Raw genomic sequence first — 13,589 nt, 5'->3', positions numbered from 1 at the left:
TCGCTCGGTCAGTCGGGAATACGGAATACTAATTCAATTTAAATATCCTTATGACGAACATATGGTACTTTTTTCTGAAGCTTCATTTAACGTTAATACTTTAAATACTTTAAAACCGCAAGCTTACCGCATTTTTTTGTTATTCTGCACTTAAGTACAAAAAGGCACAACAGAATGCAATAAGGTACCAGTGAGTTTTTAAACGTGAAATGGGACAAAGGAGCGTCGAACGTTATACTTGGTTCCGCACCGACAGCCACCCCACCTGCTGACTCACCTGCTGCGCCGAGAGGGACCTACGTCCATATGAATGGTTTACGTAAACAGACTTACCGCCATGGAGATTACGACAGACACGGCACCGAGTACTGCTACGATTAACTAAATGTAATCAAAACACTCCGAAAGGGAAATGTAGCGAAAGGTAGCTTCAAAACTAATTAGCATTATCGTTAAATATTGTACCTACTAGATTTTTATTAAATCAATAATTTATTTTATAAGACTCACAGTAACTATTAAAATGTTAAAAAAATAAAATAAAAGGTTTATGAGGAGCTTTTAAAGTGCTTTTGACCCTAGTATTACGACGCTTTTCCACATGAGATGAGCGAGTAAACTCACTTTTAGATCCCGGCAACGTACAATTAAAAATTATATTCTCAACATATATATATTTTTAATTTAGCTAGCATGCAATCCATCTAAGTGGTATGGTATGGTATGATATGCCATCTACATAATAAATCAATTAGAAATAAAACTAAATCATATCAGACGTCCGTCGTTCCAAAAGGCGTTGCTATTTCTGAGATTAAGTTGAAATAAGCTCTGTTATCCTTGAAATCAGCTCTGACACTGCTGTTATATCTAAAGGAGAAGATTGGAACCACGAATGATTTTGCCACCAATCATGTAAGGTTATCACAGTATTCCAATAGTTATATACATCATTGGACAAATCGACATTTGAAATTACATTTAATTGTACGTATGCATAAAATTTTTTGAACATTTTTTGAATCGAAGAAGAAACTTTGATCGGAAATAAAATAGTCGCTTAGTAAATGTACAGTTTAATTACCTACATACAACATTAATCCTATATTAATTCTACTTAAACGCTACCACGGATAGTTCTTGTGTATCCGATTATTACAAGTGCAGGTCGCATTACAAGTGCCTTGGGGGCATATATCTGTTAATTTCAGCAGTTCACCGCAGTTGGAGTAAAAGTCTTTTTGAGTACAAGAGTTTGTGCAAAGAGACCCGGAGAGGCAGTCGTTTGGACAATCGCCGCACTTTGGACCAGGCTTGTAAGGGTACTGGGTTATTGTGTCGTAGTTGCCACTGAAAAATACAATCACGTTAATTTATTATTCATTTCAGTTTCAAGAATAAGTGCCAATCAATACTATGAAGCTTAATTGAATGTACTTAATAAATATTTTTATGAATATAAAATAAAATAAGGTGTTTTTCAGCTTTGGTGATACTTTAAATGATTTGCCTCGTGTTTTTTAAATATACCTACCTGCCGTACGAGTATCGCCTTTAGATAATTAAATTAATTGGTGATTTATAAGTAAGTACGTAGGTACCATAATGTATTTACAATACCTTACGTAGGTAAGGTATTGTAAATACACCATAAAGTATCTCTCAAATAGTGAAAATACAAATTTGCAGTTTCATTTTATCGACAGCTGTATCAACCTACCAACCGTAGGGTTATAAATGAAATGAAAACCGAATTCATGGTCTTTTAATACTCTGACCTAATTAATAAATTGACTATTTTACTTAATCAGTTATTTATTCAAACAATTATTTAATATCCAAAATATTTCTTACCCAGGACAATAATGACAGACATAATTATAAAACTGGCCCCACGGTCCGCCAGGGCAATGGGCCACCCCACAACCAACTTTGTGACTCGTGGCCCACACCATTTGTGTGTAATGGCCCACAGCCTTCAAGTTCCGCACTGGAGCTCCGTATGTGAAGTTTTGGTACTCCAAAAACCACGTTTTCAGTGCGAAAAACCTGTAACAAGTACACAATTTAACAATAAATCTATCAACAATGTATTTCTATATTTTATTAGTACATAGGTACTTCATAACCATTCTATTTCTATAAATAAAAGTATTAGACGACATGACGCATAAAACTTACATACAACAAACTACCATATAAATACCTATGTTCTAAGCTCATTCAAGACCTGATAGACATCTAAATAATCTATTTAAGTACGAGTAGCTATTTGAGATTAAATATTTAATTTACGGGTAAGTATGTATATAGGAATCTACAACTAGAGGATTTTGTGCCAATATTGCAATAATGCGGGGTCAATAATTATTTTCTCTCAGAGTAAGTTGGAGGATAGAACTGAGAACTAAATTCGTTACCTTCTTATGATGTACAAAATTGGCTCTACATAATTACCGATAAATATGACGTGTATAAGAATCGTACCTTTTAAGAGTGTGAGAATTGTTAAGTTTTTATTTTACTATAATCTGTTTTGTTAGATCTAATTCAGCATATCAATCTTGACAATAAAGGTTTTTTATTATTTTCGCTACTATAACAAACCTAGTTGAAACCTTGTGTGCTGGAAAATGTACATGGATGGAAACAAAAGCTTTAATTGCTTTACAGATAACGAGGTAATTATATAATTAAATGCCCTTATCCATTATTGAGCTGTGCAGATACACATCCAATGTCAATCACACGCTAATCCTGCATCAGAAAGGTATGTTGCAATTATCTATGTGATTATTAGGCACACCGTACACATAGAACAATTTTCAGTGTTCTCCCAGAGTGAGAGGAATTTAGACCATAATTCACCTAGTTTAGGCCTCTGGCTATGTGCGGGTTGGTAGACTTCACAGGCTCTAAAACCTTGTATTTTTAAAGATCTCCCATGTCTTAAAAACTTACATAATTATTGCCTACGATAACTAACTAATTGATCAAGTAGGAGTTGTTAACATACCATCGGTGTTAAGAGCTGCTGGGTTTTGTTCTGAAGTCTATGGTAAGGCAAAGATTTCAAACGCGTTTATAGTGTTAAGAAATAACGATTCATCTTTGACCGACCTAGGGTAGGAATTTATGCTCTTTAGGGTTAATAAAGATGTCCATGGACGACCGTGGCCACTTAAAGCAGCACTTTAAAACATGGCAGATTCAGATTTTTGTTATATTCAATGCCATATCTATGATTTATATGTACTAATCAGTGTGTATAAGTATGACCGGAATAATCACTGATTATATGTTTTGTGTTCATAGTAGTATATTAACAATACAAGCAATTTATTGTGGTGCTTTTTGTTTACAAAGGGCAAGATATTCCTTCCTGTATCTAGATGTGTCGGAGTATGAAATCTGTAATTAAGATGTTCACAAACTTGTTTACAAACATAGTAAAGGTTGGTCGTGACGTAACGGCAGATACAACAGTTGGACGCGGAAATATGCGAATGTGTATAAAAAAGCGTCCTCATTAGAACCGAGATACTATAATTTATTATCCCGTTCATGAGCACGATTTCTAAAGCTTGGGTAAGGCATTGCGTAGTTTTAGCATTTAAATATAGGTAGTTAAAATCAATACACCCAATCCTGACCTAACAGAATAATTACCTAACAAATCAAAGTAGGTTTTTTGCAGGAAGTTAAATTGAAAATGAATACTATCTCTACATTACAATTAAATAACTTCAGCTGTTGAGTTCTATTTTAAATCTAAAATGAATGCTATTTTTTACATGTGTAGATGCGTTCTATGTTCAGCATCAAGTGAGACTGCAGCATCTTTGACTGTAGCCTTTTGTTCTATTTAGGTATACTGGCCTTTGTTACCTACGTGTTTCTATTCTGTGTATGTCCAATTACCTAACTAAATATTAATTTAATCTTGACCTAATCTTGGACGTGAACTTACAAAGTAGTATAGTACATCTTGTGGTTTAACTAATGTGGGAAACACTGCTTTACATTGATGTTATAAGGTAGCTTCTTTAATTTATTTGCAGAGCGTGAGAGGGCATTTTTGCCCGCTTTTAATAATTATTAAGTCCACTGCTTAGGACTTAGAACGCAACCTTTTTTTTTTCTTTTCGAGGGGGAAACCTTCAAAAGGTACCCGACGACGTGGGAGCGACGCCGGGTTATGTGGGATCTTTACCGCACTAAAACCCCCCCGGTGGCCGTGCTCGGCGCTTGTTGGAGAACTGCCCTGAGGGAGCGTTCGCTCCTCCCACAACATCTGGTGATTACGGCGGTATGCGACCACACATACCGCCGTCCTTCCCGGGGTAGCATACTGGACGGTTCGAGCTCCCACTCTTGCCGCCCGCAACCCCGGAAGCCCCCTTGTAGTCGCCTCTTACGACAGGGGATACCGTAGCTCTATTCTAGTCCTGGAACTACAGTGACAAGTAAAAACGCAACCTAACATGATGAAACTTATGGGGCGGTGTCCTAATTGGTTCCGTTTACATATTTTATTTGATAGTAGTGGCTCCTCAATATCAAACAGTGGTATCATCTTGGATTGTCACTTCTATAACAAAAAGTATTATTGTTATCTACGGCATGCAAACGTAATAAAGTCGACATCCAAGGCTGAACTAGCAATTACGTTACGTTACGTGTTATTACGTTACATTAAGTTTTAAGAATGAACATAGACATAGAACATGATTGTAGAATATAGGTACATTATGTTATTTTATATTTATAATCGACTTGACGTTCAGTCTACGCAGCTCGTAAACTATACCCGAAATAGAATAATTTTCCTGACGATCATCGATTGCAGAACTTTCTACTCGATCAGTACTATGAAATAAGATAAAATATATTCCTAAAAATAAAACCTCTTTTACTGAGTAAAAACAAACTGAATACGTACCATGGAGTCTTTTGCGATGCGACGAAAAGATTTTGGCCGCACGATCCAAGAAGGGGAACAGTATTCTCTCGTGGGTCGTTGTGCTTCAGGAACACACAGCGTTCCGCATAATTCTGTGCCTGGCGCGCTGCGAGAGGGTGCCAGGACTGTAACAACAAATTAACTATAATAAAAACAATGGAGTATTTGGCTGATTAACACAATTATCTAGGTATTTTTATTAAAACATATGTAGGTAGGACAACCTCTAAAAAATGTCTTATAAAATTATAAGTTTATTTTTAATGCAATTGTTTTCTCTAGTCTATTTAGTGTTCTATGTCCTATGTTTTCAAGTGTAAAATGTATGTACCTACTCAAATCAAGTTAAGTAGACACTACCACTCTTGAACAGTCTTGAGCGCTGTACAAAAGTCTTATTTGTATTGATTCATAAACATGTTACATTGGCACGCTTTACATATATTTCAACCCATAACTTCCGTTCTTCAAACCAGAATATACGGCTGTCTCAAAAATACCTTTGACTATGTATGGCATTGGTACCGCCGCAGTTGAGAAAATCAACAAATACGAATGTTTCTTGTACAACAGTCATGTCTTTGGTACAAAATTGTTTTGTACGCTACCATTTTAGTATTTTACTTCTTTTTTTTGTTTTTTTATAATATAAGAGTAGCAGACGAGCATGCAGTCCACCTGATGGTAAGTGGCTACTGCCTCCCATGGAAATCTGTAATCAACCCCAGATAGGATTAGATATTCCTACCTGAGGTCGGCCACAGATGCGCCGCTACCCCTGAGGACTAACCTGGAACGCCTCGGAAAAGTCTGTCTCCCTTACCACAACCTTCAAACCGGAACACAGCAGCGCTTAACACTGCTGTTATTAGGTAGAAATAGGTGTGGCGATAGTGCCGCCGGAGTCGAACCACATAGGGTTCTACCACCTTTAAACTTACCTTTTTACTTTTTAAAACCCTGTTAAAAGCAGTGATAGCCTAGTGGTTAATAAACTCAGCCTCTTGATCGAGGTGTTCAAATCCCAGGCATGCATCTCTCATATTTCAAAGTTATGTGCGTATTAGAAATCAATTATCACTTGCTTAAACGGTGAAGGAAAACAACGTGAAGAAACCTGCACACCTGAGAAATGTTAAGAAAAAGTTTTCAAACGTATGTGAAGTCTTCCAATTCGCACTGGTCAGCGCGGTGGACTACGGCTTAATCCTTCTCATTCTGAGAGGAGACCCGTGCCCAGCTGGGACAGTAATGGGTTGATGATGATGAAAACCCAATTCGTATCAGTGCACCCAAAACCATTACGATTTAGTACTCACCATCAATAACATGTTAGACGCAGTGGGACGGACTTTCGTGCGGAAAAAATTGTGGTAAAGTACGATCTTTCGCCTCACTACCGCCCGGCGAGGACTTAAAGCATCTTCTGGAATCTTGCTAGACGGATAGAGCTCTACAAACATTGACAAAGAAGAAATTAATATATCCTATTATCATATGCTAATTATTTTTTTTTGATTTTTTATTATCCTATATAAGCTATGATTTGATTCGACATACGTACGCATTCATTATTAGTTGTGCGTTGCAGACACGCGTCTCTCTTTTTTTCAAAGTGAAATGATTTAAGGCCACTTAGGCCATTTGTATCCCATGGTTTCTAAAGTAATTTTCCTGTTATGCGTCCCACACATACGAGAGTCTTCCAAGTCATATTCCTAAACGATCTCGTTTCCAAAATTTCGCTCTTTAGGTTCGCAGAACAAAAATTTTATTCACATTGTGAACAAGATTTGAAATAAAAATTCATTAAATAGGTATTAAGGATTAATTAGTGAACATATTCGCTCATTAAAAGAAATGAGAAACTTACGCCTATCGGTCCATGTTTTCACGCTCTGAAGAATTATGATAGCGTTCAAAATTACAAGAATTTGAATCCACGACACTCGTAAAGAATGCATCCTGGAAAAAGCGATAATTATATAAAAAATAGTTTATTATTTACAAAGAAATAATAATAAAAAAATGATTAATTAAAATTGTATTTAAAATTTGTGCGCAGGTTAGAAGGCATATACGTATATAAGTTTTGTTTATTTTTTACTATTTGTGTATTTATTTACATAACTATTTTAAATCCTGTTTTATTAATAATTTTTGTATTTCTATTAGGTTAATATCTATTGTAAATAATTTACTACGAAAATAAATAAATTATGAAATAAATATGTATTTGTGTATTAATATAATAATTTTAATGATTCCGTGTATTAAATTGTGCGTGAAGATAGCTAGGTATTATAACTATTAATTAATACAATGTGTTATGAGTTACAAATTAAGCAAATAAACGTTCTTTATCAAGTGTTTTAAGTAAAGTTTCACTTCCAGTCATTGACATTATTGATGCAAGTCTTGTGTTCAATACAATCGATCTATTTATTATTCTTGCAATGCATTTTGAAAAGGAAAACGGGAATTATCAGGGTCTTTGCAAAACAATGTTTATTTCCCATAATTCCCATAAATTGTAAGGAAAACTCATGTAGATGCCTACGTGCTTGCTGAGCGTTCCCATAGGTGGTAACATAGGTAGGAGTATATAATAAAATTGATAGATCTAGCTCGATGAAGAATGGCATAGTAATTTAATTTTCAAACTTTAATATATTCCTATATATAGTTTCCTACTACTATATTAATGATATCTGTCTAAAGAGTAAAACTGTGATGTTACTTATTTTATATAGATCTTATTTAGAATTTACTACTATGTGGGCCATTCAGAAAATCACTAATCAATGTTATCGGTTGTATACGTACCTGTTACAGCTAGTATATTTAACAAAACAAGATTTTAGCACTGTGTTGGAATATATTATATACTACCTACTTATTTCTCCCAATTTAAATTAGACTTGTGGAATCAAATATATCTATGACTGTACTAATTTAGCTAAAAGCGAAACCTAACAAACGATTTCCGCCCAAAAAAAGTAAATATGCATTAGACAACTTATATTGTAATAAAATTACTTAAGACATTAAATGACAATTTTAAATATCATCACTTACACCTATATACCCAAATAAAACTACATTTTCAAAAATATGTCCATTACACTACTTCTGATACTCTACATTATTACCTAGTTCCTATTATAGTTAAATCGTTGCAAGCGCAACAAATCGGCGTTTAGTATTGTTACTAGCTATGCATATAGGTATGCAATAATAAACAAATAACTTTACTTACCTACATGCAAAAAATAAACGCTTACACCAAAAGTTCACAAAAGCTACGTCTGCCTTTATTTAGCAGTTCCAACTATATAAGTATGTAATAAACACGAAATTTTAAAATATTTCTTTACGCCGCATACGATACAGCGATGCTATTTAATCAAACGTGAATCGGGACATAAAAAAGTAAGTCACTGTAAGAAAACATCTCACGCTCTCGACAGTACGAATTGAAATAAATGAACAAACGCCTGACCACGCACTACCTAGCTGCAGTGATCATGTAGAGTTTATCATACGTATTGTACCCATTGTCAAGAACAAAAAATGGCTAAGAATTTAGTGGCTTCTAATTATAATTCCACGTTCCAAGTCCTAAGTCGAACTTAACTGAATAATAAAATAGTGTTCCGCCAATTTGGAAGCCCAATTAGGAATAAGGATCTTAATATTTTGGATAAAAATGGAATCTTAAGTGTATAGAGATATCTGTCTAGTAGCTTGTAGTTAGTTGCTTTAAGTAGCTACTAAAAGTGAATACATATTTTATACAATACTTATACAATAATATTATATTTTCATGAACTTAAACTTTACAAATGGGCAGGCAGACGAATTTATGTAGGTCACGCATCCATCGCCTACATTTATAAGTGTGCAGGTAGTTGAAGATAACTGCTGAAAGTCTGAAGGAGAGCTCTATTAAAAATAAATGTTATTATATAATTTTAAATTCAAAAGATTAATGTCTCAGAGCTATGGAAACCGGAGTATGAAACCTAAACACATCGATACTGACAGGCACGTCGATAGACACTACAAAAAATACATTACGGTAACTTGTATGTAAATCGTTTATTAAAATACGTGCGTTAAATACAAAGAATATGGCATTACAAGTAGTATTCTCACGCTATTCATTTAATTAAACACATTGATATGATGTGCGTTACAAATTGACGCCTTGGCGCCGCTTCGGTCGTGATTACTTTCAATATGTGGGACGATTAGTTATTAGGCACATCAACCCAGCGATGAATTAGCGAGTTTCAGATATCAATTCTCATTAAAGGAAAGAAACGACATTTAAATAATGTGCGCATGAACCAAATAAATTGCTATTTTATTGTAGACTACCTATCTACCCGTACCTACCCACCAATAGTTACCAACCCAATTACCGTAGGTACATTTGAAAGTAGACACAAATCTAAATACGAATACTTAATATAGATTGGTATTTAAGAGAAATTTTAAAACTTAAATATGAAATGCCGGGCAATATCCATTATAGAATTCTGCGAAGAATTTTGATATCCCTTGATCGACGAAATTAGAACATTGATTATGAATTGCTCAAAAACTGCTTCACTTAGCGAAAAAATCTAAGTCCACGGCTTTACTAGAATAAAATAATAGAGATTTTACATTGAGAACATTTTAGAACAGATTAGAAATTAACAAAATCAAATTCTCGATCCAATTTCAAAGTAAGGACTAAAGTTTCTTGAGAAGAATCCCAGTTAGCTTTAGACGTGTCAGGGTTGATTTCATGAGGAAGTGGTAGTTTCAAATAATATTGGGGCGAGTTTATTGTAATACTGCGAGTGTCAACTGAGAGGTCGACGTTTTCCTTCTTATCTCCGGGCATTTTTATCTTTACGACTAGGTTTTCGCAGCTCGCTGAAGATGGTGTTTTAGGGCCAATCTGTAAAAATTTTATAAATATTATGTACCTAAATAGATAACCATCTAATAATTTAATTTAAAACTTATACTAGGGCTATTGAGGTTGTATTTGCAATAGATATACCTACATTTGAAGGTATTTGATACAGCGATGTGGCTAGTAAGTAAGTACCTACCCATACCTATATAACTTACTTGTAGAAAGACATCTTCTGCAGTTACAGCTTGTTGATAATTCATTGTATAGTCAGGAGTTTTCCGATCTAGGACACCGGCACCAGCTTGTCCCAACTTTTCCGCCTCCTCTGCTTCTCGTTGTTCATATTCTTCGATCGTCTTTGGAGTATCCTTGGAATCCAATTCCGCCGACTTTACTCTGTCCTTAAGTGATGTTATTTCGTATCCTGTTAAGAGAAGATGCTAATTAGACATAGGAAGATAATACGTACTTTTCTTTGTAATATATTTATTTTTTACTTTAAGCGGTATACCCACTGATGCATACCTAAATACCACGCTATACTGTCACGCTTATTTCTAAAAACTCAATCGAATCACTACAGAGTATTTTAATCAAAAAATATTCTTGGTTACATTTTTGTAGCACCATATTTATGGCCTTATCAAGTGTTTGCGCAGTTGTGCTCTAAATTAAAATTTATGGTAGTGGTCAAGGACTTATTTAAACGACCATTGGTCTTGATGGCACTTCACAATTCATGGTCATTTACAACAAATTCATATTTTAGGTAGATACAACACCTATACGTAAAAATAACGAATGTAATGCGTTCTACATGCATTGCCTGAGCCTGAGGAGTAGGTACTTAGATAATTAAACCAGCGGAGTACGATGGTTGTCGTATATGTAGTTAGCCTTAGGCGCTTACATCTCTCCCGATGTAAGGTATCTTACCGTTAGGTAATTCGAATTTAGGATTCCCTTTCTATTTGTTCCCGTTCTTTTCTTTTTATTTGTTACTTTTATAACAAACATCAAGTTGTATAAAAGCTTTCAGAACCCCTATATTTCATGAGGGTTCATATTCATGTGAGTAGCTATTAAACGTAGGTAATAGGTATATTATAAAAAAATAATTACAGTAAAAAGTTTTTACCTGTAGTAGGAAGATCGTCCCCTTGTAAAACCTCTGGTTCAGGTTCTCTCAAAAGCTCCGCCAGCTTTTCCATAGTACCTACAGGTAACTCCATTTTGAAAGATATGAAATGTGAATTATGCGTATAAATAATTCGAATACTAATAATAGGTAATTGATAACTTAAGTGAACTATTTTTAAGACAATTTACGTTTAACGCAATATGCAACAATAGCTATAAAAAGCTTTTTCGTTGCTTAGTTACCTATGTGAACCTTATAGATTATACATTTTATAGACACACTATATAAAAATGCATAAAAGTCTAAATACACCTACTATAGCCACTTCATTATACTACTTATATTTTTTTAGATATAAACTAGTGTATTATATATAATACCTTTCTTAAAGTTATTCTTTAGGAGGCTTTTTATAGCCTCCACATTTACATTGTTATAAATTATTATCTGTATTCAGCAGTTCCTCAGCATATAAAATTGTAGGTTTATCTAAGAGTAAATATTATTTTTGTAGAAATACAGTACTTTCCTTTTGAATAGGTAGGTACATCATATAAATGTTATATGAGTCCCGTGATTTAATGATGAACTTTTAACAACATGAGCATATTTTCTAGATTGTAAGCAAATTGTATACAATGGACATTATGTCAAGATTTTTGAGGATATGAAAGTTGCAAAGAAATAAAACATTAGTATTCAAAGCAAATTTGTAGTTATTAGTATTTATTTCTAAGAAAATGTTTCATGTGACACAAACAAAATATAATTGTAAATGTAGTTGTAAATAGAAGTACAGTTAATATTTAAGGGAAGCCATCATCATCCTCTTCAGCCATCTCCTTGGCAAGCTCGAGGTCCTGTTGTTCTCTCTCTCTACGCTCCTCAGCACTTTCAAGCTCCTTGCCATAAGACTTGGGAGGGTATCTCATAGCCTTCACACTCTGATTGTGAAGCTCCAGACAGAAAGATATTCTCTGATGGAAAGCCAATTGTGGTTCCCTTGTACAATATAAGTCAGAGCTCTCCTTGTTGCTCATGTATCCCTTCTCCGGATCAATTGTAGCTTCAATGACTCCATCTCGGATAGCCTTTGCCACTATAAACTCAGCATCTTCAGCGGAATCTAAGCCTAATTTTCTTGCGATATCCTTAGGTGATATACGTGAATAGGACAAACCAATAGAACGGATAGCTGTCTTAATCACGTTCTGTCTAAGCCGCAGGATCAAAGTAAAAGTATGGTCAGTACGGAATTGAGGTCCGAAATTCTCCAACACTTCCCCAAATCTCTGCAAATTACCAAGCCTTACTGCTTGAGTAAGTTGGAAATAGGGAGCCAGAGCCTTCCGCAGCTGAGCTTGCCTGAATATAGCACGTTCAGGGATGTCACCCAACAAAAGTTCCACAACAATGGCCAATTTTTGTACAGTTTGACGGAAACCAACTGCAGCAGTCTGTGGAGCCTTCCTCAGAGCTTGAACTAAGTGTTTGTGGGCATCACTGTACTCGAGCCGAGCAGCCTTTATCCTACCAAGGTAGTATAAGAATCTTGCCCACTCATTGTTACTTGCATTTTCTGGGAAAACTGACTTACTGACTAATTTGTCAGCTTGATCATACAAAGAATAGTGTAAGTAGTTTCGCAATAGACAGTTGATCAAAACAGCCTGGCCTTCAAAGTCATTGCGAAGGGTGGATGTTCTCAAACGGGCATGTAATAATCCTCTTATGAGGTCCAACTTATTGGTCAGTTCATAAACTCTTGAGTGATAGAAGTAGCACTTAGCTGCCATCAAGTCCAAAGTTCTGCGGTTCTGAGCAGTTACTTTATTCATAAGCTGCTGGGAACACTCGGTGGCTTCTTCTAGTTTGTTAGTGTCTAATAAGCGCAAAAGAACCAAAAGATGAATGTAAACATCAACTTCGGGCACTGGAGTCTTCGGAGCACTTCTCGAACGAGGCGGCTCTATTTCCACTGCACCTGGCAGCGGGCTTTCTACTAGCGCGAGAATAGTTTCTTTGTCCGCATTAGCTGGATACAGCTGATTAATAATAGCTCGGAGGACGTTCCCGTTTAGTCTCCTCCGCGTATTCGGAAGCGATCTAAGGACTCGCATAGCAAACCTGGGTTCCTTAGATGAAACTGCTTTATCGATTTGCCTGACATGCTCCCTCAAATCTTGAACAGTTACCACATCAGCGTCTTTCTTTACTTCCGTCGTTTCCACATCACTGGCTGCTGCTGGGCTGTCCACGTTTTTCATTTCAACATCTTGAAAAGTTTGAGCCATTTTACAATAATTTATATTGTATAAACGGCACACTAACTTCAATTTCTATTATATTCAATTGAGAAAACCAAATCAACATCAAATGTCAAAAATATGCCGAGTAACAACGACAACCAACGAGGAGTACGTTCGTTCGGATAGTACTAATCAGAACAAAATTATGAATAAAAATTATATATTACGAAAAATATCAAAGATGTATGCACATCATTGCAAATAATTAAATAATTGATTTAAATAATATTACTTTCTTTATTTAACGATATAGCTTTAAAG

General features: G+C 35.2%; 3 protein-coding genes across 4 annotated transcripts in view; all 3 read right to left on the bottom strand.

The window, feature by feature from the left end:
• Positions 1–1,052: 1,052 nt before the first annotated feature.
• Positions 1,053–8,923, bottom strand: LOC140747939 (cysteine-rich venom protein). Of its 2 annotated transcripts, none has more exons than XM_073080597.1 (6): positions 8,223–8,277; positions 6,837–6,928; positions 6,283–6,416; positions 4,943–5,088; positions 1,855–2,049; positions 1,053–1,350 (listed from the first exon to the last, which is right to left on the bottom strand). In XM_073080597.1, exons 2-6 carry the CDS (start codon positions 6,925–6,927, stop codon positions 1,125–1,127), a joined length of 792 nt encoding a protein of 263 aa, XP_072936698.1. In that variant the 5' UTR covers position 6,928; positions 8,223–8,277; the 3' UTR covers positions 1,053–1,124. The 2 variants fall into 2 exon arrangements, with proteins under 2 accessions (XP_072936698.1, XP_072936697.1); XM_073080596.1 differs by having other exon boundaries at positions 1,054–1,350; positions 8,227–8,923.
• A 122-nt stretch (positions 8,924–9,045) lies between these two features.
• Dnaaf6 (dynein axonemal assembly factor 6) overlaps positions 9,046–13,589 on the bottom strand; it is a 299,460-nt gene continuing 294,916 nt past the window's right edge. Inside the window, exons 2-4 of the mRNA XM_073080598.1 lie at positions 11,017–11,204; positions 10,094–10,302; positions 9,046–9,917 (exon numbers count right to left, since the gene is read on the bottom strand). Coding sequence (XP_072936699.1) covers positions 9,660–9,917; positions 10,094–10,302; positions 11,017–11,110 — 561 coding nt within the window. The 5' untranslated portion in view covers positions 11,111–11,204 and the 3' untranslated portion in view covers positions 9,046–9,659. The remainder of the gene's footprint in view (positions 9,918–10,093; positions 10,303–11,016; positions 11,205–13,589) is intronic.
• Rpn3 (regulatory particle non-ATPase 3) lies at positions 11,718–13,422 on the bottom strand. The gene has a single exon (XM_073080590.1). It carries the CDS (start codon positions 13,311–13,313, stop codon positions 11,826–11,828), a length of 1,488 nt encoding a protein of 495 aa, XP_072936691.1. The 5' UTR covers positions 13,314–13,422; the 3' UTR covers positions 11,718–11,825.

This window comes from Epargyreus clarus, unplaced genomic scaffold (assembly GCF_041222505.1).
Source record: "Epargyreus clarus isolate Ecla_fem2 unplaced genomic scaffold, WU_Ecla_fem_2.2 ptg000015l, whole genome shotgun sequence".
Lineage (NCBI taxonomy): Eukaryota > Metazoa > Arthropoda > Insecta > Lepidoptera > Hesperiidae > Epargyreus > Epargyreus clarus.
The sequence above is the reverse complement of the archived record's forward strand: the minus strand, read 5'-3'. Positions and strand labels throughout refer to the sequence as shown.